The 26,095-nt window shown below is 41.5% G+C and overlaps 1 protein-coding gene across 4 annotated transcripts in view; it reads left to right on the top strand.

Moving 5' to 3' along the window:
- klhl32 (kelch-like family member 32) overlaps positions 1-26,095 on the top strand; it is a 44,808-nt gene that overhangs the window by 1,536 nt on the left and 17,177 nt on the right. For all 4 annotated transcript variants that reach the window (XM_017685661.2, XM_017685660.2, XM_017685659.2 and 1 more), the window contains exons 2-5: positions 1,807-1,935; positions 2,315-2,409; positions 15,005-15,185; positions 18,413-18,520. In XM_017685661.2, coding sequence (XP_017541150.1) covers positions 2,387-2,409; positions 15,005-15,185; positions 18,413-18,520 — 312 coding nt within the window. In that variant the 5' untranslated portion in view covers positions 1,807-1,935; positions 2,315-2,386. The remainder of the gene's footprint in view (positions 1-1,806; positions 1,936-2,314; positions 2,410-15,004; positions 15,186-18,412; positions 18,521-26,095) is intronic.

The following is a 26,095-nucleotide window of genomic DNA, read 5'->3' as shown; positions in this document are numbered from 1 at the left end:
ACACTACACTACAATGCAATACACTACAATACACTAAACTACAATACATTACAATATGATACACTACACTACGATACAATACAATACACTACACTGTACTACAATACACTACCATATCATACATTACAAAACAATACAATACACTATACTAGAATACACTACAATGCAATACACTACACTACAATACAATACAATACATTACAATACACTACACTACAATACAATATAATACATTACAATACACTATAATACACTGAACTATAATACAATACGTTACACTACAATACACCACACCAGAATACATCCATCCATCCATCCATCCATTTTCTAAGCCGCTTCTCCGTCAGGGTCGCGGGGGGATGCTGGAGCTTATCCCAGCAGGCTTCGGGCGGAAGGCAGAATACATTACACTACAATACACTACATTTATGGCATTTTGCTGACGCTCTTATCCAGAGCGACTTACAATTTGATCATTTTACACAGGTAGGCCAAGGTGGTGTTAGGAGTCTTGCCCAAGGACCCTTATTGGTATAGTGTAGGGTGGTCGGGGATTGAAGTCTACAGCGTAGAAGGCAAAGGTGTTAACCACTACACTAAGCAACTACCACTACACAACAATACCATACAATACACTACAATACAATACACTACAATACACCACACTACACTGCAGTACACTACAATACAATGCAATACACTGCACTACAATACACTAAACTACATTACACTACACTACAATACACTGCACTGCAATGCACTACCATACTTTACACGACCATACAGTACACTTCAATACAATACACTACACTACAATACAACACACCACACCACACTACACTACAATACAATACACTACTATACAATATAATACACTACACTGCAGTACACTACAATACAATGCAATACACTGCAATACAGTACAATACACTACAATACACTACACTATACTACAATACATTACACTACAATACAATACACTACAATGAAATAAAATGCAATATATAAGTGCAGCACAATATATTGCAATCAACACTTAATTCAGTGCTCGTATCAGGGCTTGTATATCAGGGCTGCCCAAAGTCTGTTGTTCAAGATGACCCTGGAGGCCAGAAATATAGCCTAACCCGACTGCTTCGTTATTTTATAATATATATAACTAATTTCCCTATGTTGGTAATAATAAATGGGTGCACAGTCAGAGTTTGGAATTGGCAGATTTAGGCTCCAAACACAATCAGCCAATTGATATTTGTATTTTGGCAGATCTGTGCTGCCAGTGATATGAGGCAGGTAAGTGGCGCTGTGTTTGAACGCTGCTGCTACACCTATACCACAGTGTTAGAGCATAATAATGCACAAGTCATAGTGCTAAATAGCTATTTCTCACTTTTATTCCATGTAACACCTTATTTAATTTATGTTATTCAAATAGCCAACTTTATTTGTGAATTTAAAGTGCCAGATTGTTTTAAAGAGCAGATCATTTTATTTATGTTGCGTCTACTAGAAAGTGCTGGAAATGCACTAATGTGCTTTATGTGCTCATTTAGCCCACAGTCTGAGCTTGAGGTTAAAAACGGCTTATAAAAATCTGCCATGTCATCTGTCAGCTAATTTGAATGTAAAGCAGTCGCTATAGAAATCTGCCAGGTTTCGTTTACTTACTTACAATAACTGGGTTGATGTAATTCGTTTGTGATGTGCCAGTTTGGATTAAGTACATCTCACAACTGATCTGTCTGGTGGTAATGTTTACATAATCTCTCTCGGTATTTCTCTTTCTGTCCTCCTGTGCGTCTGAAGGTCACTCTGTTATCAGATCAATAGCTACAAGGACATAACATCGATGCCGAGGGGTCAGAAAACGGCTGTGAATCTGCTGCTGCTGCTGATCTAAGCGTCTGGGTAAAGCTTTAGACACGTTACGTTAAGGTGAGAATGGAGTGACCGTTGTTTTTATATAGTCACACACTGCGTTCTCCTGTTACAGACTGGACTATGTTTCAGACTGTGGCTCTTTGTTGTTACTATGTGATCATTTGGCCGAACTGCCCTGAGAAACCAGACACCACCGTGATGTTGACATGTAATGTAATTCCTCAGATTCATTAAGTTGGGGAAAGATTAGCATCATAGCTGCCAGCCAGAGTAAGCCCTTTATCTCTCTGGCTTTATCTCTGTGTATTTCAAGGTTGTAGTTTTAGATGCGCAGGAGGGGGAGTTTTTATTAATGACAGCTAAATGTGGGCACTGAGGTTAGACAAGTTGAGAAGTACTGACCTAAATCACTCTTTCCCCTCTCTCTCTGTAGAGTTCTGCACATGCTCAGTGTGGCCCCCGCTGTGTATTTTAGTCCCAGCAGACCCTTCCGTCCTTCAGGAGTATGCCCTCTGAGCCCCCTCCCAGGTACAAACATCTCAACTCCGTACTGCTGCACACGCCTCAACTCCAGTTAAGGGTAACATGCTGTTGTTGTCTTAAGAAAAAACAAATGTGAAAAATGTGAAAAGTTTTCATTTTTAGTGGTACATTCATTATGAATTGCCCACACAATGTGAAGGGGCTTTTTAAATGGTGAAAAAATGAAAATGACATCATATGGTATCCGTGATATATGAAATAGAATATAGTTCTCACTAGGGGTAGGAATCTTTAGGCACCTCACAACTCGATTATGATTCAGAGGCTATGATGCAATTATAAAAAGATTATCGATGCATCTTTTTTTTTTTTTTCAGGATTTCTATTTTCTCATTGTGTCAGGACATGGTAGTTTTAAAGCAAAGTATTTGTAAAGATGCATAATGAATTTACTCTCAATATCTTTTATTAATAAATGAAATGGAAGTGGTGTGGTTTAGTGAACTGGAAGCCCCTCATGCGCTGTTTTTGTTTGGAGCGCATGAGACGCTGCTGCCCTTCATCTGTCATAAAATGCGCTGTTACGGTGAAATAAGATCCGGTGGCGGTGGACGTCCACGTAGCACACGTTACAGCTGTCCCTCCCGTTTTTTAGTGATTTTATAACGTAGGTTTTGGTCTCGTTGTAGAGAGTTGGGGGGTTTCAGTAAAATATCTTCGAAACGGGATGTGAGCAGCATAGCGCGAGAGCATCTTAGGCTGCAGGTCACCTAGCAACGATGCATTATCCACATTACTTACAGTAATGAAAGGACAAAATGTCTCTTCTTAACGTTTGGGTTGTGACTCCTGATCTAACCTGGCTTTTAATGCAGACGGTGCCAGTCGGATTTTCGGATTTCCAGTGTTGTTTTTGTTATGTGCACCTCACACTGTCCAGGTGCTGCACTTCCGGGCTTCCAGGTTCCGCCTCTTGCATTCCGTCAACATTATATTATAAATTAAATATTTAGAAAATCAATTTTTGACATTTGTGAATCGATTTAGAATCGTTCACGTCCACATTCGCGATGCATCCAAGAATCAATTTTTTCTCGCACCCATAGTACTCACCAATACCGAGCCCGATACCATAATGGAATGAAGTAGTTGTTAGGGTAAATAAATACAACGTACTTTAACAGTTAAATCGTTACATTGGTTTTCTATGCTACATTAGTTACCTTTGAGAAGTGCATTCAGAAGAGCACCTCTGTAAATCAAGTACAAGTCATAGTTTTGCTCCTTGCATCTCTCTTTAAACAACAGTCTCTGTAGTTCAGTGGAAACACACTTGGAGCTAAAGCATCTGAAGTGCTTATGTTTCAAGTTTTACGTCTTGTTAGAAGTATTTCATGTGGCTAGTTGAGCTGAAGTTGAATGTCCTCTAAAGCCAGGCGTACACTGTGATTTTAGAACTCTTGTTGGTTATACACAAATGCAGCCTCTACACACAGCTGTGTCTATGAGCAGTGTGACATACAGGTGTTTCGTTCAAAATAACATACTGCACTCTGAGCAGCGCTGTTAACGCTGTGTGCTGAATCTGATATCCAGGTGGTGATGTACACGGTAAGAAAACACGTCTCTCTACAGCCTGTTTTACAAACAATCACTGCATTAATGTTTACATGTGTTCCTAAATCCGTATTGCTGAAGCAGTTGTGACTGTGTTTGTTTGTTAAAACAGGCTAAAATCACACAATGTATTCCTGGAGAGAATCTGGCAAGGTGGAATGTTTGAAACGACCTCTTCTCTGTGTGACAGAGAACCCTTCACTGTGTTTGGTCATTAGCACGGCAGTGTACACTTGGCTTACATCACAGCAGGTATCTGAATGTTGAGGTTGGTGCATTTTTATGAGTATGATGAGTATCTGACTGATACCCGATACAGTATTGGCACGTTATGGTACATTGCTTTGGCAGTGTATGTTTTCTCTACTGATACATCTAAAGATCTCAATTTTAGATGATCCAGTCCATAAGAACTTACTCCACATCTCACATGTCCATCTTCAGTGTTCTACTGCACATTGTCTTTTCTCAGTAACAACTTGACAGCTACACGTACATTTACAGCATTTGGCTGACACTTTTATCCAGAGCGACTTACAATTTGATCATTTTACACAGGTAGGCAAAGGTGGTGTTAGGAGTCTTGCCCAAGGACTCTTATTGGTATAGTGTAGGGTGCTTGCCCTGGTGGGGGATTGAACCCCAGTCTACAGTGTAGACGGCAGAGGTGTTACCCACTACACTATCCAACCAATAAAAGTTCTCTCCCTCTGCTCAAACTACATCCAAATCTTCATTATTATTACACAGACCTGTTGATGTAGTTACTGTGAGCTGTATACCAACCACTATACATGTCCACTATACATGTATACACTATACCGACCACTATACATGTCCTTTCAGACCAAAGCTGGATCCTTACAATCCCATTTCATCTGTATCGTTAAACATTTTGTGAGCTCCAGTTTTGGAAGCACTGTATTTTTTTCAGTTTATTTCCCCCTTCTTAATGCAAGTGTTAATTTTAATGTAAATCAAGGTCTTCTACTGTTTTCTTACATGACAACTGGATTACTCGACTGACTTTTGCGCCGTTTTTCTTTTTTTTGGCATGCACTGTTCCAAGTCTTTTACTGACCTTTGTCAGAATATGCCAACGTGTTCAGCTGAAAATGGCTCAATATGAGGCAAATCCTAGATATTAAAGTGCTTTCTTCACCAGGCTAACTTGTACAAGGTGGTCATCAGGGTTTGTTGTGTTTATAGTGGTGTGTTTGGGTTACCAGTGGACTGCAGTGTGTGTGTGTATGTGTGTGTGTGTATGAGACGGTCAGAGAGAGACTTGCCCCCCCTGGGGGTATGGCGCTGCAGTGATGAATCTGCAGTAATCTGGCATGCTGCTGCTACTGCTACTGCAGTAACACAGGCTTTCACACAGAAGAACACAGATTGTAGGTATTAAAATGATGTGTTTATTCCAAAGGGTGTAACAAGTTCAATAGAATATCCAAAAATGAGCAACAATGGCTATTGGTTGGGTTAATGCAAATGCATGTAAATAAAACAGAAATGCATTCCAGCTTCGTTTGTGTGGGGATGCCATCCTCATGGAAAAAAAATGAGCAATTCCAACCCCTTAAGATTTTATTCAGTATTTTTTGGTCATCTGTAGGTTAGAGTTTAACCATAAGCTCTTATCAGGACAGAGCATGTGCAACACCTACAGTGACGATGTTCATGTAGAAAGTCCACGCTTTTACTTTTCATTGGTTATGCTGTGGAGTCAGACTTCGCAGTAGGTAAAAGTGGTCAGCCGCCTAGGGCCTCTAAGAGCCAAGGGCTCCATGAGCATACAAATTACTTATACTGGTTTGTGTTTATGTAAAATAACCTACTTCAAAATCCATTACATTACATTACATTACATTACATTTAGCAGACGCTTTTATCCAAAGCGACTTACAAATACTCCAGTTAAATTTTAAGAATATCTGTTCTTTTAGGAGCGTCAGTGCAGTCCCACCCACCTGGTCATGGTTATAATGGACTACTCCATGATGACACAGGCTGGTATGATAAGGCAGTTAAGTAATTATTTACGTAATGGATCAGAGATTCTTCCTTGTGATCTTCTGTACGTTAAGAGAGAAAATCAGATAAAGTCATCCAAGTACAACAAAGAAATGCAGAGGGAGACAAGCAAGCTTTGTTTTTTCAGTCGGAACAGAGTGCAGCACATGCTCAGCAGACTGTGCACAATGCTAACATTAATGTACAGGTTACAGATGATTTATGTTAAAGTGTAATGGTGTTATGTTACTAATCTCCTTACTCATTACTCATATGTTACTGTGTACAAAATGATATCACTATTTTGTCAGATAATTTCTTAACCAAAATTACTGAATATTGTGCAGTAATGTCATTATTAAAATTGTGTTAGTAAAATATATATATATATATATATATATATATATATATATATATATATATATATATATATATATAATTTTTTTTTTCCTCCCACAATAGCATTTTCATTATAGTTATATAGTTTGTTCATTTATTTATTTATTTATTTATTTATTTATTAGTTAGTAGTAGTAGTAGTAGTAGTAATAGTAGTTGCAGTAGTAGTAGTAGTAGTAGTAGTTGTAGTATTAGTAGCAGTAGTAGTTGCAGTAGTAGTAGTTGTAGTAGTCATTGTAGTAGTGGTGGTAGTAGTAGCAGCAGTAGTAGTAGTAGTAGTAGTTATATCTTATTTAATAATCTTACAATATTCTTACAGCGATCTCAAATTGAGACATATTATATTTTTTTGTGGTTGGCACCGCTTGGGAGCCAAGAGCCTCAACTAATTTTTAAGTGATCAGCCAGGAGGCCACAAACCAGCCTTTTGCTGGGAACCCCAAAATCCACCCTGTGGAGTGGTTTGTACACCATGCCATCAGGGTTGCCAGCTTTGTGTTTTTCCTGTTTAGTTGAGAAAATTTTAAATTATTATTATTATTATTATTATTATTATTATTGTAGGAGAAAATGCCACCTGCATCTGCGGAATGGGAATTGGTAAGCTACCTCAGTAGACATATAACTGCTTGCAGTGATGAGAGTTAACATCATGCCTGATATTCTAATATTGTTGGTAATCTCAGCAGACAGGGAATAAAATGCTGACGAATGATTAATGATTTTCCTTGAGGAAGTAAGTTGGCTGTGCATTTTGCTACAAAACACACAATAGCCTGCTGTCTGATAGCGGGCATGACTGATGCTGCCTGACCACAGCAGAGCTAATAGTAGTTTGATTCAATCTGTGGTTGAAATATTTTGCATGTGTTCTCAGACAGACATAAGACACCTGGTGTTGTCAGTGATTCGACATCTGGACATGCTCCTACTGATCTGGAGGTTGTGGGTCAGAGCACAGCTGTCACTAGTATTACATTATTTTAGTAATTCACGGATTATTTTAACAAGTTTAGGATGATTGAAAGCTGTGGTTCCTTTTTACAGTTCAGATATTAAACCTCCTGCTACATACACCCTCTCGCACCTTACACATGCAGTATAAGTGCATATTGCCATGCATATGTAAGAAATTAAGCTTTGTAAAATGTCTCTAGATAATCCACCTTAATTAGAGCTTATAAATAAACACATATTTATGAGGACACACATCACACCAAATATTCTGAGTAAATAATGTTAGGCCTGTGTAGACTGAGTCCATTCTAAAGTGCTGCTCAGAGCAGAAGGATGAGGAGGAGGAGTGAACGTTCTTCAGTTTTAATAAAAAAAAAAAAGTAATCACTATACAACCATAGTGCTAACAACTAAACGCTCCAAATGAATATCTCACTACAATCTCGAACTAATCCATGGCTGTGAAATTGAAACAGCCTGGAATGCATTAACATCATACAGGCCTTAACAATGAGTATTAAATTCATTCACTTTGTTCACAGCTACAATATAAGTGAATGAATGAACTGTGAGTTTCTCTAGAATGATTATTAGATTAACCTTTTACTGCATGCATTATAAGAGCACACACACACACACACACACACACACACACACACACACCCCTTCTAAGCTATTTCTCCCTATCCCAGCGTTCATCGGGCGGAAGGCAGGATATACACCCTGGACAGGTCGCCAGTCCATCACGGGGCAGACAGACAGACAGACAGACACACACTTACACCTAGGGACAATTTAGTATGTTCAGTTGGCCTAACTGTATGTCTTTGGACTGTGGGGGGAAACTCGAGAACCTGGAGGAAACCCACGCAGACACGGGGAGAACATACACACAGAACTCCACACAGAAAGCAGATTAAGACAGTAATTAAAAAAATATTCAAATCACTTTTCTTGCATAATGTGGACCTGATTATTAAATTCAAAAGCATTTTTTTAAAATAATGTGTGCAGCAGTCCTTTTGGTTTCATGTTGCCTTGAGGCAACATTGTGTGACAATGGGAAGAAATGATATAGAGCTTTGTTCCCTGAAGTGGTTCATGACTGGCTAAATCCATTCCACTGTTGCTTGTAGGCAAAGAAACATCCATCCATCCATCCATCCATCATCTTCCGCTTCTCCGGGGTTCGGGTCGCGGGGGCAGCATCCTGAGCAATGAAGCCCAGACCTCCCTTTCCCCAGCCACTTCCACTAGCTCCCTGGGAGGGATTCCGAGGCGCTCCCAGGCCAGCTGGGCGATATAGTCACGCCAGCGTGTCCTGGGTCTTCCCCGGGGTCTCCTCCCCGGTGGACTTGCCTGTGACACCTCCCAAGGGAGGCGTCCAGGAGGCATCCTAACAAGATGCCCGAACCACCTCAACTGGCTCCTCTCGACGTGAAGAAGCAGCGGCTCTACTCCGAGTCCCTCTCGGATGACCGAACTTCTCACCCTATCTCTAAGGGAGAGTCCAGCCACCCTGCGGAGGAAACTCATTTCAGCCGCTTGTATTCGCGATCTCGTTCTTTCGGTCATTACCCAAAGCTCATGACCATAGGTGAGGGTGGGAACGTAGATCGACCGGTAAATCGAGAGCCTTGCCTTATGGCTCAGCTCTTTCTTTACCACAACAGACCGGTAAAGAGCCCGCATCACTGCTGACCCAGCACCAATCCGCCTGTCAATCTCCCGCTCCCTTGTACCATCACTCGTGAACAAGACCCCGAGATACTTAAACTCCTCCACTTGAGGCAAGAGCTCATCCCCGACCCAGAGAGGGCTCTCCACCCTTTCCCGCGTGAGAACCATGGCCTCGGATTTGGAGGTACTGATCCTCATCCCGGCCGCTTCACACTCGGCTGCAAACCGATCCAGTGAAAGCTGAAGTTCACGGCCTGATGTCCCCAATAGGACCACATCATCTGCGAACAGCAGCGATGTGACCCTGAGGTCACCAAACCGGACACCCTCCATCCCCTGACTGCACCTAGAAATTCTATCCATAAAAATTATGAATAGAATCGGTGACAAAGGGCAGCCCTGACGGAGTCCAACTCTCACTGGGAAAAAGTCTGACTTACTGCCGGCCATGCGAACCAAGCTCCTGCTTTGTTTGTACAGGGCCTGAATGGCTCGTAGCAAAGAGCCATGTACCCCGTACTCCCGAAGCACCTCCCACAGAATACCCCGGGGAACACAGTCGAATGCCTTCTCCAAATCCACAAAGCACATGTGGACTGGTTGGGCAAACTCCCATGAACCCTCCAGAATCCTGGAGAGGGTGAAGAGTTGGTCCAGTGTTCCACGACCAGGGCGGAACCCGCACTGCTCCTCCTGGATCCGAGGTTCGACTATAAGCCGGACTCTCTTCTCCAGTACCCTTGCATAGACCTTACCAGGGAGGCTGAGGAGTGTGATTCCCCTGTAGTTGGAACACACCCTCCGGTCCCCCTTTTTAAAAAGAGGCACCACCACCCCAGTCTGCCAATCAAGTGGCACCACCCCCGATGTCCACGCAATGTTGAAAAGGCGTGTCAGCCAAGACAGCCCCACAACATCCAGAGCCTTGAGGAACTCGGGACGGATCTCATCCACCCCTGCAGCCCTGCCGCCAAGGAGCTTTTTAACTACCTTAGCGACTTCGGCCTCAGTAATGGACAAGCCTATTCCCGTGTCCCCAGACTCTGCCTCCTCACTGGAGAACGTGTCGGTGGGATTGAGAAGGTCCTCAAAGTATTCCTTCCACCGCCCAATGACGTCTTCAGTCGAAGTCAGCAGCACACCATCTCCACTATATACAGTGCTAGTGGCACACTGCTTTCCCCTTCTGAGTCGCCTGACGGTTTGCCAGAATCTTTTCGGAGCCGACTTAAAGTCACTTTCCAAGGCCTCACCGAACTCTTCCCACACCCGGGTTTTTGCCTTGGCAACGACTGAAGCCGCAGATCGCTTGGCCTGTCGATACCTGCCAGCTGCCTCTGGTGTCCTACAGGCCAACCATGTCCGGTAGGATTCCTTCTTCAGCTTGACGGCATCTCTCACCTGGGGTGTCCACCACCGGGTTCGAGGATTACCGCCCCGACAGGCACCAACTACCTTGCGACCACAGCTACAGTCAGCCGCTTCAACAATGGAGGAGCGGAACATGGCCCATTCTGAGTCAATGTCCCCCACCTCCCCCGATATCTGGTCAAAGTTCTGACGGAGGTGTGAGTTGAAGATCAATCTGACAGGTTCTTCTGCCAGACGTTCCCAGCAAACCCTCACTATACGTTTGGGTTTGCCTGGTCTGACTGGCATCTTCCCCCACCACCTGATCCAACTCACCACCAGGTGGTGATCAGTTGACAGCTCAGCTCCTCTCTTTACCCGAGTGTCCAGTACACATGGCCGCAAGTCCGCTGACACGACTACAAAGTCAATCATTGAACTGCGGCCTAGGGTGTCCTGGTGCCATGTGCACTTATGGACATCCTTGTGTTCAAACATGGTGTTCGTTATGGACAAACTGTGGTTTGCACAGAAGTCCAAAAACTGAACACCACTCGGGTTCAGATCAGAGAGGCCATTCCTCCCAATCACACCCCTCCAGGTCTTACTGTCATTGCCCACATGAGCGTTGAAGTCCCCCAGTAGGACAATCGAGTCTCCAGGAGGAGCACTTTCAAGCACCCCTTCCAAGGACTCTATGAAGGCTGGGTATTCTGAACTGCTGTTCGGTGCATAAGCACAGACAACAGTCAGGACCCGTTCCCCAACCCGAAGGCGTAGGGAAGCTACCCTCTCGTCCACCGGGGAAAACCCCAACATACAGGCGCCGAGTCGAGGGGCTATGAGAAAGCCCACACCTGCCCGCCGCCTCTCACCATGGGCAACTCCAGAAAAGAAAAAAGTCCAGCCCCTCTCAAGGAGATTGGACCCAGAGCCCAAGCTGTGTGTTGAGGTGAGCCCGACTATATCTAGTCGGTATCTCTCGACCTCGCGCACCAACTCGGGCTCCTTCCCCGCCAGTGAGGTAACGTTCCAAGTTCCAAAAGCCAGTTTCAGCAACCGAGGATCAGAACGCCAAGGCCCACGCCTTCGGACACTGCCCGATCCACACTGCACCGCACCCCTACTACTGCCCCTCCCATCGGTGGTGGGTCGATGGGAGGGGGGACTCATGTAGCTCCTTCGGGCTGGGCCCGGCCGGGCACCATGAGTGAATGCCCGGCCACCAGACGCTCGCTGGCGAGCCCCTCCCCCAGGCCTGGCTCCAGGGTGGGGCCCCGGTAACCCTGATCCGGGCAGGGTACACGAGTCCTGCTTTGTTGTCCTCATAGGGGTGGTTATGGATCACACTTTGTCTGGCCTGTCACCTAGGACCAGTTTGCCATGGGAGACCCTACCAGGAGCTTTTGCTCCAGACAACATAGCTCCTAGGGTCCTTCAAGCACACAAACCTCTCCACCACGATAAGGTGGTGATCCATGGAGAGGGCAAAGAAACATATTTCTGTAAATTCTCATAACAAAAAAAAAAAAAAATGATACTGAATGCTAAAAGTGAGGTTTAAGTGTCCACGTAAAGATGAGAGTATGATGAGGTACATGCTTTTTAATGACTTACTCAATCTCTGCACTTTATTGTTAACCCTGTATTTGTTGTTAAATATGTATAATGTTATTGTAAAGTGAGGAAAATGGGTTTGTTGTTCTGTGCCAACATTGTGCAATAGAGAGTTAAGTGTAAACATCAAATATTAGAAATTGTTTATGAACTTGAGTTTGGGAGCCACTGGTCTAAAGTTATGGAATTTTATATTTATATAGGCAAAGAACATCTAACAATATGTATTTGATATATATATATATATATATATATATATATATATATATATATATATATATATATATATATATATATATATATAATTATTTTTTTTTTTTTTTTGATTGCGTGTAATTTTCATACTTTTGTTCACAATCAGGGGTGTAACCAGAACCTTTTCAGTGAGGACGACCCAGCAGTCTTTATTTCAGGATGGTTTATTTCAGAAACTGCCAGGGGAAAAAGGTATAAAGTAAAATTAAGAGAAAATTGGCTAGAATTTAAACTTAGCACTGGATTTGTCTCTGAGAAAATCTTGACTGCATCATTAATGCTTTAAGACCAAAGTTGACACTTCCACCTTGCATGCTTGTGCATTTTGCGTTTTTTTTTTTTGTTTTTTTTTTTAACAAAACTATAAAATGTTATACAGTACTGTACGAAGGTCTTAGGCACCCAAGACACATTTTCAAAATCTATTTATTTGTGTAGTTTGTGTTTATTTGCTGAGAAAAGTGTTAATATTTGAATAAACAAAATTTATAAAATATAAATTAATAATGATGTGTGTGTGTGTGTGTATATGTATATATATATATAAAAAATGTGTGTGTGTGTTTGTGTGTGTGTGTGTATAATAAATAGCAATTTTCTGGATGTTGGTGTGTTTGTTTACCCATTTCCAAACCTCTCCTCAAGGAAGCCCAGTATTATATGTAGTTAAAAAGCAACTCCTGGTTTGACCAATCAGTGTTTCAGTAAATTGTGCTCATGATGTCATTGATGATATTAACAAGTCTCTGTGGCGGCTGTGAAGGTGTCAAGGAAAAATATGGACCCAAGAAATTCTTGTTACTTTTTATTGTTTTTTGTTTATTTGAATTATGAATATGACTTTATTCTAATGTATATTGTGATAAACTCACTGCTGAGGTCAATGGTTTAAAAATTTGCTTAGATGCCTAAAACTTTCGCACAGTACTATATATCCCCAGATTCAGCATGATGGCAGCTAATTGTCACGTACCCCTCAGGCTCTGACACTCACTTGGATGCCATCCCCCAGACTCCTCTGGGAGATCACATGACTCCTGCAACCTCTGACCTGCCTTCACGGTCCAATCACCAGTCTCACTCTCCTGAATACTGATTTGGGTCACCTGTGTTGTATGTCATATGATTATTAGCTTTAGTTTATAAGCCCAGGCTTAGAATAGGACCAGTGTGAAGTATTGTATCGTTTATTGACCTACTGAGCGTTTTCTTTGTATATGTGCCAGATTGTTTATAACCTTTTTGCCTGTTTTCCGATTACGTCTTTTGCTTTTGCCTTTGGATTGTCTGCCTGTGGTCATCTCTCTGTGTTCTGACCTTTTGGACTGTTTTCTGGACTTTGATCTTTTGCCTCACCCTTTGGATTGTTTGTTTATTGTTGTGTTTGCTTTCTGGCTAAGTTGTTTGGTTTTAACCCATGCCTACTTTGTGACTATGAGCTCGGATTACATCTTCATTAGTAAAGTCTTTACGAGCGCTGTGCTGTTACACTAATAAAGTGCATAATTTTTTTGCAGTTTTTTTTGAAAAAGTAATGTTAAACCATGACATCAAAAGAAAAGCTTATTTTATAGATACTAGAGCAGATATGAAAGAAAAGCACAAAACCCTTTGACCTAAAATACAAGTTAGTTGAACTTTTTTTCTTTTAAGTTGTGCCTTTTTTCTGGGCAGTGTCCAGTGTTTTTGTGGAGCACTGCTTCTATGAAAGTTCTTTTTGCAGTTTCTGTCTAGTTACAAAATGGTACAAAATCTGTACAAGAAAGGGGTCAGTGTTTTGTATTTTTACACAGTCTGTGTGATGATGCCAAACTCACTCACGTTTTCTGAATAACATGATTTGGGATGTGGAGAGTCTGTGTGGAACAGCAGTTCTAGAGCCTCGTTTGTAGGAAATATGTTCCTGACCATATTTTGGTGTTTCTCTTTGTTTTTGGGTTGCGTTTCTTGCTTTTCTCTTTCCTCTCATTGAAAGTCACCCAAAAACACTTCCACTGTGACTTGCTCTGAATCAGAAACTGCAGCAACCAAAGCCAGTCTGCGCACCTGTTTTCCAACGCTGCCCACCTTGACTTTGAAGTGTCCAGATCATGTACTCTGATTCACTGTGACTTGCAAAACAAAGTCGGTCAAATGCAGAATGTGGACTACACATGCCACAAATAAAGACAGCTGATTTAAACTGATCTGTAAACAAAGCGATTGAACAAGGGCAATTCAAAAGAGTTAAACACACGTACTCAGCTGTGAAGATTATTAGATCATTATTAGCTAAAATGATAAACATACATTACTATACAGTGCTAAAATAGAATTAGTAGTTATTCATTTTTGTACCGCTTTTTACCATTTTACAGGTAAAATATTACAATTCATTTTGTTTTACAGTATGACCTCACTATGATTCAGCATGAAATCTGGCAGAAGTCTTGGGGGTCCTGTGTTGGAAAGTCTCACTGTTTGGTTGTATGTGTTGATGTATTGTTGGATTATTTTCACAATGCGTTTTTGTGAAGTTTACTCCTGAAGATCTTTCACAGCTGTTTCTAGCTAAGAGTCTTCTAACTTCACAGCATCACAAAACCATTCTGAAGAATACCACAGGGGAATCCAGCCCCTCCGAACTACGTTTTTTTAATAATCTTACAACTGATTATAAGTGATTGTAACATTAGAAAATTAAGGTTGAATTTCTACCTTCATATTGATGCATCATGTTACATTTTTTTCAACTTCTGCACGTGTGTGTTAGCCCACAGGCCATGTTGACAGGTCAGAGACTGTGTCAGTCCAAATCCCACCAGCACTCCGTCCTGGCAGCTCTGAACCAGCAGCGGATGGATGGCCTGCTGTGTGATGTCACGCTGGTGGCTGGAGAGCAGAAGTTTCACGCGCACAGAGCTGTGCTGGCAGCCTGCAGCGACTACTTCAGGGTGAGTTTGTGCTGGTATTCACAAAACCACCTCAGGAGCAGGAATACAGATCCTAGGCTCGGTTTCTGTGACCATAAGCTTCATATATATGTAGGAATCTGATCTGAGATCAGTCAACTTAGGACTACTTTGGGAATACCATTCCCTGATTCTGAACCTGTCTGCTCTTAAAGCCATATTTACACTTTTTTTTTTCTTTTACCCCAGATGTAGTCAGTAAGCCAAGACATGTTTAGTGTAAGAAGTTTGCTTCCTTAGTTTTGCCCTAGAGCTACAAAGGTAATGTAGCTCACAAGTAATGTAGGGGTATACCCCTACCAGTTCGCATCAAGCAGACTGCATTTAAGATGTGGCAGAAGTCAAAGTCAGAATTGTCCTAGGCGGTAGTGAAAGGAACCTGAAGCCTTTAATGTCTGTAAGTTACCTCACAAAGCTACTACATGACATGGCTAGTGTGAGGGTTCAGCAAAATCCAGACGAATGCGGAAAATAGCAAAAAGAAGACTTTTTTTTTACATAAGGCAAAGTCGACATCAAAGTGCATGCGGGGGTCAAAACCAGGAGAGCATAGATGATCCAAAATGTGATCATCTCAACTGGCAAACAAAACCAAGAGGGCAATCTAAAAAAAAGCAAGGTCGTGAGAACCAGGCAGAATGGTCAAATACACAAATCCAAGATCAGGCAACCAGAAACAAAAGGGCAAGGCAAAAATCAGAGTTGAGATAAACAAGCACCAGATCAGAACCAAACGGCAGTCAGAAAAACTGCTCAGCAAGTTAATTGGAGAAACAGTACTTCACAATAAACTAAACTAAAGCCCGGGCTTTTATACTAAACTAAGACAGTCATAAGATAAGACCACACAGGTGAAACCAGTCAGTAATAAGGAGACTGAAAGCGGTGATAGGTTCGTCACCTGTCACGTGATCCCGTGTTTACTCTTGGGTATTGGAGTCCATGATGGGAAGTCCTCAGTCACGTGTTCTCTCGTGGTGTCATGGGAGATGTAGTTGGCAACACTAGGAGAGAGTCCGTTTGAGGCGTGACAGTTAGGAATAGATTGCCTCATACCTAAGATTGATAGTTGATTTTAAGATTTTGGCCAAAAACCTCATTTTTAAATTCTGTTTAAGGTAGAGACATACATGCAGCATGTTGTAAAGCAACATAGTACCCAAAGAAAAAATATATTTTTTGGGTTTAACAGCATTATACCATTATCAGCACTACATATGAAAACTCAGAAGACACAAATAGGTTCCCAGGTTTTGGCTATGTTTGTGTTTTAGGCATCTCAGCCTTTGGTTCTATCACTGCCATTGTAAAGAAATTCTGTCAGAAAGTTTTTTTTACAATGCAACGTTTGACATAAAACCACTCTAAACGATTTTTTTTCATCTCAAAAAAAAAAAATCGGAATTCTCACCATTCTGACACCACAGCAATGATGGAGGATGATCATTTTGATTTTGTAAGTATTTGATAACATATGTTTTCGCTTAAGATAGCTTCACTTAAGTTGCTAGTGCTGTGAGCATGATCCAATATTTTTTCAGTCATTTTCAAGATCAGTTTGAGGCATGTGTGCAATGCATATTGCTATTACTTAGCTACACTGGCCTCATATCTCCAGTGCAGAAGCAAACATGCAGTTCAGCAAGGACGTTTTGATCTGATGCAGTTGAGTCTGACTTGTTAAAGGGAAGTACCACTGCTTTTTTAAAAATCTTTCTTAATAATTAAATTGTTGACATGTAAACAGTCATTCAGAGTGGCTTATTGTGAAATTTTGCATTGTTGAGAAACTCACAGGCTCAGATTTCTTCATAGTGGTGGTGATAGAAACGAGGAGTCACAACATTTGCAACACTAAAATAGCCAGTTTCTTTACTACCCAAATGGCCACTGAACCAAATAACCAGAGTTTTTATATGTTGAAAATGGAAAACAGAGGAAAGGTTTTCTTCAGGCAGTCTGCAGGTTTTAGGTCAAAACCGCCACAAACCTATCAGGAAATAATGTTTCAGACATGTATGTGATGTTGTATTTTTAACCATTATGTGTAGTAACTTTCTTTTAGAGCTTTTAGAGGCATTAAACTCTTTGGACATCTGGTGCTCGTCACCACCACTACAAGCAATTCTGACTGAATTTCTCTAGAATGGAGCATTTCACCACACTGAATGACTTTATTTACATCTTAAATATTTAATTTTGCAGAAGTTTTGGAAAATCAATTCAAAAGTCCCTCATTTTCAGGTCTTTTCAGTAATGCATTTCTCCTGTAGAGTATAGACTGGAACTAATTTGATCTTCTCTCCAAACAGAAAGTTCTGTAATTTTGGTAATGGTATATTTCATGTTTTTAAGCTGAAGTGACACAAGTAGCAGACGTGGAGTGAAACAGCTCAGGTTTCTTGAGCAGATGGAGGGAGAGCTGCTCTGTGTGTCCTGGTTTGATGGTTATGCATGTGTGTGATTCTGCAGTGTGTGACTGTAGATCAGTGTGTGTGTGATATCCCACTGGTTAACACTAATCAATGCCTTTGATCACCAAACCCCCACTGGAACACAGCGGGACCTGTACAGCCTCTCCGCCACTTTCATCTGTGTGTGGGTGTGTGTGTGTGTGTGTGTGTGTGCTCTTGTGTGCATCGTAGAAAATCAGGGCAAACCAGTGGAATGGAATGAGCTGTATCATTTTTAAAATTAAAACAGCAAAGCTATTTCTTTTTGGTTCCTGAGGTTAAAATGAAGTTAGGCTTAGAACATTTTATATATACACGCACCTTGCATATACATGTTCAAGTTATTATGAATTATTAGCAGTTATTAAATAGTTATTGTTTCATATATATATATATATATATATATATATATATATATATATATATATATATATATATACATAATGTCGTTGCTGTCAGAAGAAAATCTTATCTCCAAAATGGTAACTTTACAGGAGAAGGAAATATAAATATTCTTTACTTTCAATGTAAGTCAATGGAACCAGAATTTTTCCCATGTCATTTTGGGTCATTTCTTTTAGGCCATTCATCATAAAATTTACAAACAATGTAAAGAGTAATATATATATATATATATATATATATATATATATATATATATATATATATATATATATATATATATATATATATATATATATGTACGCACACACACACACACACACAACAAGTATGTGTCTGTGTTTGTATTTTCAGGCCATGTTCAGTTTGTGTATGGCAGAGAGTGAGGCAGATGAGGTCACTCTCCAGGGAGTATCAGGTGTTGGACTAAAACATGCACTGGACTTTGCTTATACAGGACAGGTAAGACCAAATGCAATTACACACACACACACACACACTAATCAAATCTGCTGCTCCACCAGCACAATCTAATCAGTGAGTCACAGTCATTAACCCCAGTCAATAGCAGTCTTCCGTTGGTCACAGTCATTGAGTGTAATTGTACTCTGAAGATACAAATCCATGTTTGCAGGAAGAGGAGGTTTGATATTTTAAAGGTTTAATGTTTCCACATTTTCCCCTTTTAGTCGATGTAGTCGATCAGCCGAGACTATTTTTTACTAGTCAACTAGTCAGCTACTTTTTTGAATAACTAGTCGACTGTTAAACATTAATTGTCGTTCAGCCTGTGCAAGTCATTATTATCAGTTTTCTGGATGTCTTTGACACACAGCATTACACAGCACTTTACGCAATAGTACACAGGCTGTCTGATGTAAACTGCACACTAAAATCACTGTTGCTCTCAGAAACTCACCCCTCTGGGCAGTCATGGGCTGGAGGTTAAGGAAGTGGCCCTGTGACCGGAAGGTCGCTGGTTTGATCCCCAGCACCAACAGTACATGACTGAGGTGTCCTTGAGCAAGACACCCAACCCCCAACTGCTCCCCAGGCGCCGTGGATAGGGCAAGTGTGCTCATTGCCCCTAGTGTGTGTGCTCACTAGTGTGTATGTGGTGTTTCACTTTATGGATGGGTTAAATGTGGAGGTGAAATTTCCCTGTTGTGGGACTAAGAAGTATCACTTAAACTCACTGAGACTAGATTGACCCTAGTACGTGCACTGTCCGATGAATAAAAATGATTCTTTATTAAACTAAATGCTGGTAGCAAGCAGTTGTATCTTTTCACCAATAAGCCTTTAAAGTGTGGTTTAGGCCTCACTGTATACCCCTTTTTAAAAAGTTATTCCTATATTGTGTTTGGCACTGTAGGTGGCGAGTAAACGAGATGTCCTCACAAGTTTGCCAACTGTTAATCCAAGTTTGTTTTCATTGTGCATGTCACGCTAAATGTTCTGTGATTGGATGTTTTGCATGCCACTCAATTTGTTAATTCATATCATGATTCTAAAAACCTTCCCAGTCTAACGCAGCTTACCGTGGAATTGTAATATTGTAATATTATTCACCAGTTTTCAAAATATCAGCGCATAGAATTGGAGCTGTCTGTGTGCTTTTCCTATCCAGCTGTTCACTTGTTACAAAACATACAGTACTGTGCGAAGGTTTTAGGCATCTAAGCAAATTTATAAAGTGTACCTCAGCAGTGAGTTTATCACAATATACATTAGAATAAAGTCATATTCATAATTCAAATAAGGATAAAAACAATAAAAAGTAACAAGAATTTCTTGGATCCATATTTTTCCTTGACACCTTCACAGCTGCCACAGAAACTTGTTAATATCATCAATTACATCATGAGCACAATTTACTGAAGCACTGCTTGGTCAAACCAGGAGTTGCTTTTTAACTACATATAATACTGGGCTTCCTCCAGGAGAGGTTTGGAAATGGGTAAACAAACACACTCACAGCCAGAAAATCATTTATTAAAAAAAAAATATATATATATATATATATACACACATACATACACACAGCTCAAAAAAGTAAAGGGAACACTCAAATAACACATCCTAGATCTGAATGAATGAAATATTCTCATTGAATACTTTGTTCTGTACAAAGTTGAATGTGCCGACAACAAAATCACACAAAAATAATCAATGGAAATCAAATTTATTAAACAATGGAGGCCTGGATTTGGAGTCACACACAAAATTAAAGTGGAAAAACACACTACAGGCTGATCCAACTTTGATGTGATGTCCTTAAAACAAGTCAGAATGAGGCTCAGTATTGTGTGTGGCCTCCACGTGCCTGTATGACCTCCATACAACGCCTGGGCATGCTCCTGATGAGGTGGCGGATGGTCTCCTGAGGGATCTCCTCCCAGACCTGGACTAAAGCATCTGCCAACTCCTGGACAGTCTGTGGTGCAACGTGGTGTTGAAGGATGGAGCTAGACATGATGTCCCTCAATCAGATGTGCTCAATCGGATTCAGGTCTGGGGAACGGGCGGGCCAGTCCATAGCTTCAATGCCTTCATCTTGCAGGAACTGCTGACACACTCCAGCCACATGAGGTCTAGCATTGTCCTGCATTAGGAGGAACCCAGGGCCAACCGCACCACCATATGGTCTCACAAGGGGTCTGAGGATCTCATCTCGGTACCTAATGGCAGTCAGGCTACCTCTGGTGAGCACATGGAGGGCTGTGCGGCCTTCCAAAGAAATGCCACCCCACACCATTACTGACCCACTGCCAAACCGGTCATGCTGAAGGATGTTGCAGGCAGCAGATCGCTCTCCACGGTGTCTCCAGACTCTGTCACGTCTGTCACATGTGCTCAGTGTGGACCTGCTTTCCTCTGTAAAGAGCACAGGGCGCCAGTGGCGAATTTGCCAATCCTGGTGTTCTCTGGTAAATGCCAAGCGTCCTGCACGGTGTTGGGCTGTGAGCACAACCCCCATCTGTGGATGTCAGGCCCTCATACCATCCTCATGGAGTTGGTTTATAACCATTTGTGCAGACACATGCACATTTGTGGCCTGCTGGAGGTCATTTTGCAGGGCTCTGGCAGTGCTCCTCCTGTTCCTCCTTGCACAAAGGCGGAGGTAGCGGTCCTGCTGTTGGGTTGTTGCCCTCCTACGGCCTCCTCTACGTCTCCTGGTGTACAGGCCTGTCTCCTGGTAGCGCCTCCAGCCTCTGGACACTACGCTGACAGACACAGCAAACCTTCTTGCCACAGCTCGCATTGATGTGCCATCTTGGATGAGCTGCACTACCTGAGCCACTTGTGTGGGTTGTGGAGTCATGCTACTACGAGTGTGAAAGCACCACCAACATTCAAAAGTGACCAAAACATCAGCCAGAAAGCATAGGTACTGGGAAGTGGTCTGTGGTCCCCACCTGCAGAACCACTCCTTTATTGAGTGTGTCTTGCTAATTGCCAATAATTTCCACCTGTTGTCTATTCCATTTGCACAACAGCTGTGAAATTGATTGTCAATCAGTGTTGCTTCCTAAGTGGACAGTTTGATTTCACAGAAGTTTGATTGAGTTATATTGTGTTGTTTAAGTGTTCCCTGTATTTTTTGAGCAGTGTGTGTGTGTATTTATGTATATATATGTGTATATATATGTGTATATATATATATATATATATATATAAATTCTATACATTTTGTTCATTCAAATATTGACACTTTTCTCAGCAAATAAACACAAACTAGACAAATAAATAGATTTTGAAAATGTGTCTTGGGTGCCTAAGAATTTCGCACAGTACTGTAAGATGAGACAAACTAAACAAAAAATTCTACATTTCAGTGTTTTTAAACAATGTTTTTACATATGAAATAAATGTAGTGACAGCATTCAGAAATCACTTTATTAAATGAGAAGATCAAAAATAAACATCAAAAATAGTCACAGTTTATGTGACCGTAAACAGTTAATGTTTACTGATCTACTGAATTTGCTCTGATAAGAAGTTGGTGCTTTTAGACTCGCAGTTGCTTCAGTTTCTCTGCCCTCTCCTGAATATTTATTCTAATGTCTAATGATATTATTAATATATTGAATTTATTACAGTCTTTTGACAGGCGCTCACCCGTCACTTGACTTTGGCTGTCTAAGGAAAAAGTATTCAGGTTTCTGTCTTATCCAAGTCGCCAGTTCTCAGTGTTAAAATTTGTGCTTTGTGGCTGTAGTCTTGAATAAATGTAATTGAGTAAGTTAAGCTGCTGATCTAATCAGAGAATAAACTTATATACTCTTAAACTTTAGCTAACTTCTTGGCCACAGTGCAGTGCATTACACTGTAATTTTGTGGTGCTGCTGCCACCATGAGGTGAAAGGAAAAACTGCAACGCATTGTCTGGTAAGTCACTTATAGCACACTCCTAAATGAAAGCCGGGGGCCAATTAAAATCTATCCGCAGGCTGCATTTGGGCCTGGGGCTGGACTTTGGACAACCCTCCCTTAGCTTTTTCAGCTTTGCACCAGAGCTATGAGGCAAATATAACTAGAAATGGAAGCTTACACCAGAGATTTTCTAGCCCAGCTTTTCCAGTCAAATCAGACATCATAAGTTCTAAGTCAGTCATATCAGACCTTGACGTCAGTGAAGATCTTTCTTGTGCAACAGTTTCCTTCAGTATATGCAGAAGTGTCACAAAAGCAGGACTATTTGAGCTCATGCATCAACTCGACACAGGTGAGACAAGTATGTGTGGATTTAGGCAAGTAGCCCGTTAGCTACATCAGATGCTGCATAAGGGTTGTGAGGTTGTGAAGTGTTTTTGAGGTGTGAGGATGTTTTCAGGAGTTTTTGAGTTTTACAGTTGTTTCAGATTTCAGTAGGATTGAGGTTTGGTGTGTGGGTGTATCCTCAGCGTAAGCTGTGGAGGCTTGTAACTATGATTAATCATATTTCCTCTGGAGACCCACAAAGTTATTTAGGCCAAACCCAACCAAGATACACTCCAAAAAATCTAGGTTCCTTCTGACACATATCGGCTTCGTCTTTCATCAGGGCTTCACGCAAACACAGTGAAAAAGGGGCTGATAAAATGGGCATGCTTTTTGCCCTGGGACTGGGAGTGCAGTGGTACTTTATTTTTTTAACAATTTTGCAGTGCTGCTCCCTTTTTCTTGAAGAAACAGCACAACTGCTTTTTAGGACTGTGTGCCCTCACAGTTTGGTCCCTTTCGCCTCTGGTGAAAGCTGTCCACTCAGCACATCGAGCAATGTAATTTAGTAGTTAGTAGTATGGCCAAAAATATATTTAGCTGTATAATTAAAATTTCAGGTGGTTTCAGTATATTTTAAAGTAATATTTAATTTATTTTTTTCAGTAAACCTATTTACATAGTTTAACAGTGGTATATTATTCTGGGATGTCCCTTCATTACTAATATCATTTTTAGCAACCATAGAAAATCTGAAACATTTTTACTGTTCAAAATAGAATATAGATAGATAGATAGATAGATAGATAGATAGATAGATAGATAGAGAGAGATAAAACTAGGTCAGTTTTGCTTTCTATAAGTAGCTGTGTGGGCCTGACAAACACTGGCTTCTTTTGAGTATAACTACTCTGCCATTTAAGGTGAAATAGGAAGTTGGAATAAGAAGCCAACTTCAGGTTCATCAAATTTCTCAAGTTAAATTTCACTATTGTAGCAAACATATGTGCATTCCTTGTTTTTTGCAAATATTCACTCATTTTGAATTTGATGTCTGCAACACGTCCCAAAGAAGTTGGGACAGGGGCATGTTTACCACTGTGTTACATCACCTTTCCTTTTAACAACACTCAATAACTGAGGACACCAATTGTTGAAGCTTTATAGGTGGAATTCTTATCCATTCTTGCTTGATGTACAACTTCAGTTGCTCAACAGTCCGGGGTCTCCATTGTCGTATTTTGCACTTCATAATGCGCCACACGTTTTCAATGGGAGACAGGTCTGGACTGCAGGCAGCCCAGTATAGTACCCGCACTCTTTTAATACGAAGCCAGGCTGTTGTAACGTGCAGAATGTGGCTTGGCATTGTCTTGCTGAAATAAGCAGGGGCGTCCCTGAAAAAGACGTTGCTTGGATGGCAGCATATGTTGCTCCAAAACCTGTATGTACCTTTCAGCATTAATGGTGCTTTCACAGATGTGCAAGTTACCCATGCCATGGGCACTAACACACCCCCACACCATCATAGATGCTGGCTTTTGAACTTTGCACTGATAACAATCCGGACAGTCCTTTTCCTCTTTGGCCCTGAAGACACGACGTCCACGATTTCCAAGAACAATTTGAAATGTGGACTCATCAGACCACAGGACACTTTTCCACTTTGCGTCAGTCCATCTCAGATGAGCTCGGGCACAGAGAAGCCAGCTGTGTTTCTGGGTGTTGTTGATATATGGCTTTCGCTTTGTATGGCAGAGTTTTAACTTGCACTTGTAGATGGAGCGACAAACTGTGTTCACTGATAATGGTTTTCTGAAGTGTTCCTGAGCCCATGTGGTAATATCCATTACAGAATGATGTCGGTTTTTAATGCAGTGCCGCCTGAGGGATCGAAGGTCTCGGGCATTCAATGTTGGTTTTCTGCCTTGCCGCTTACTTGCAGAGATTTCTCCAGATTCTCTGAATCTTTTGATCATATAATGGACTGTAGATGATGAAATCCCTAAATTCCTTGCAATTGCACATTGAGAAACGTTGTTCTTAAACTGTTGGACTATTTGCTCACGCAGTTGTTCACATCCTTGCTTGTGAATGACTGAGCCTTTCAGTGATGCTGCCTTTATACCCAGTCATGACACTCACCTGTTTCCAATTAACCTGTTCACCTGTGGAATGTTCCAAACAGGTGTTTTTTGAGCGTTCCTCAACTTTCCCAGTCTTTTCTGGCCCCTGTCCCAACTTCTTTGGAACGTGTTGCAGGCATTAAAAATACAAAATGAGCGAATATCTGCAAAAAACAATAAAGTTTATCTGTTTGAACATTAAATATCTTGTCTTTGTTTAAGAGACCCTTATTAGTCCCACAATGGGGAAATTTCAACTCTGCATTTAACCCATCCATGAAGTGAAACACGACATACACACTAGTGAGCACACACACACTAGGGGTAAGTGAGCACACTTGCCCAGAGCGGTGGGCAGCCCAATCCGCAGTGCCCGGGGAGCAGTTGGGGGTTAGGTGTCTTGCTCAAGGACACCTCAGTCATGTGCTGTCGGCTCTGGGGATCGAACCGGCGACCTTCCGGTCATGAGGCTGGATCCCTAACCTCCAGCCCACGACTGTAGTGTATTCAATGGAATATAGGTTGAAAAGGATTTGCAAATCATCATATTCTGTTATGTTTTACACAACGTCCCAACTTCATTGGAATTGGGGTTGTAGAAGCATGCGATGGTGATTTCCTCATCTCAAACAATTTACTGAAACAAAAGCCAACAGCAGTGATGGGTAAACACCAACAAAAATCTCAATGTCTCAATAACTCGTCATGTGCCCTTGTGCATCAATTACAGCTTGACAACGACGTCTCATGCTGTTCACCAGTCGACTTGTCTGCTGAGGCTGAGCATCCCACTCTTCTTGAAGGGCGGCCCTCAGCTCATTAAGGTTCTGGGGTACAGAGTTATGAGCCTCTACATGGCGACTCAGCTAATCCCATAGGTTTTCTCTGGGATTCAGGTCTGGAGAAAGTGCAGGCTGCTCCATTTGAGGTACCCCAGTCTCCAGCAGCCATTTCCTAATGATGTGACCTCAATGACCTGGAGCATTGTCGTCCATGAAGATGAAATGAGGCCTGTGTTGTTCATGCAGAGGAACAATGACTGGATTAATGATGTTGTTCAGTAGTTTGGGCTCGTCACTGTGCCATTCACAAAGTGTAGGGCAGTTCTGTATTGACTGGACACACCTGCCCACACTGTAACACCACCACCACCACCACCACCTTGCTGTTAAGCTTTTTGTTAGAGAACAGTAAGTTGTGCAAGAAG

The sequence above is a fragment of the Pygocentrus nattereri genome, chromosome 19 (assembly GCF_015220715.1).
Source record: "Pygocentrus nattereri isolate fPygNat1 chromosome 19, fPygNat1.pri, whole genome shotgun sequence".
Lineage (NCBI taxonomy): Eukaryota > Metazoa > Chordata > Actinopteri > Characiformes > Serrasalmidae > Pygocentrus > Pygocentrus nattereri.
Note: the sequence above shows the minus strand (reverse complement) of the source record. Positions and strands in the feature narration are given on the sequence as shown.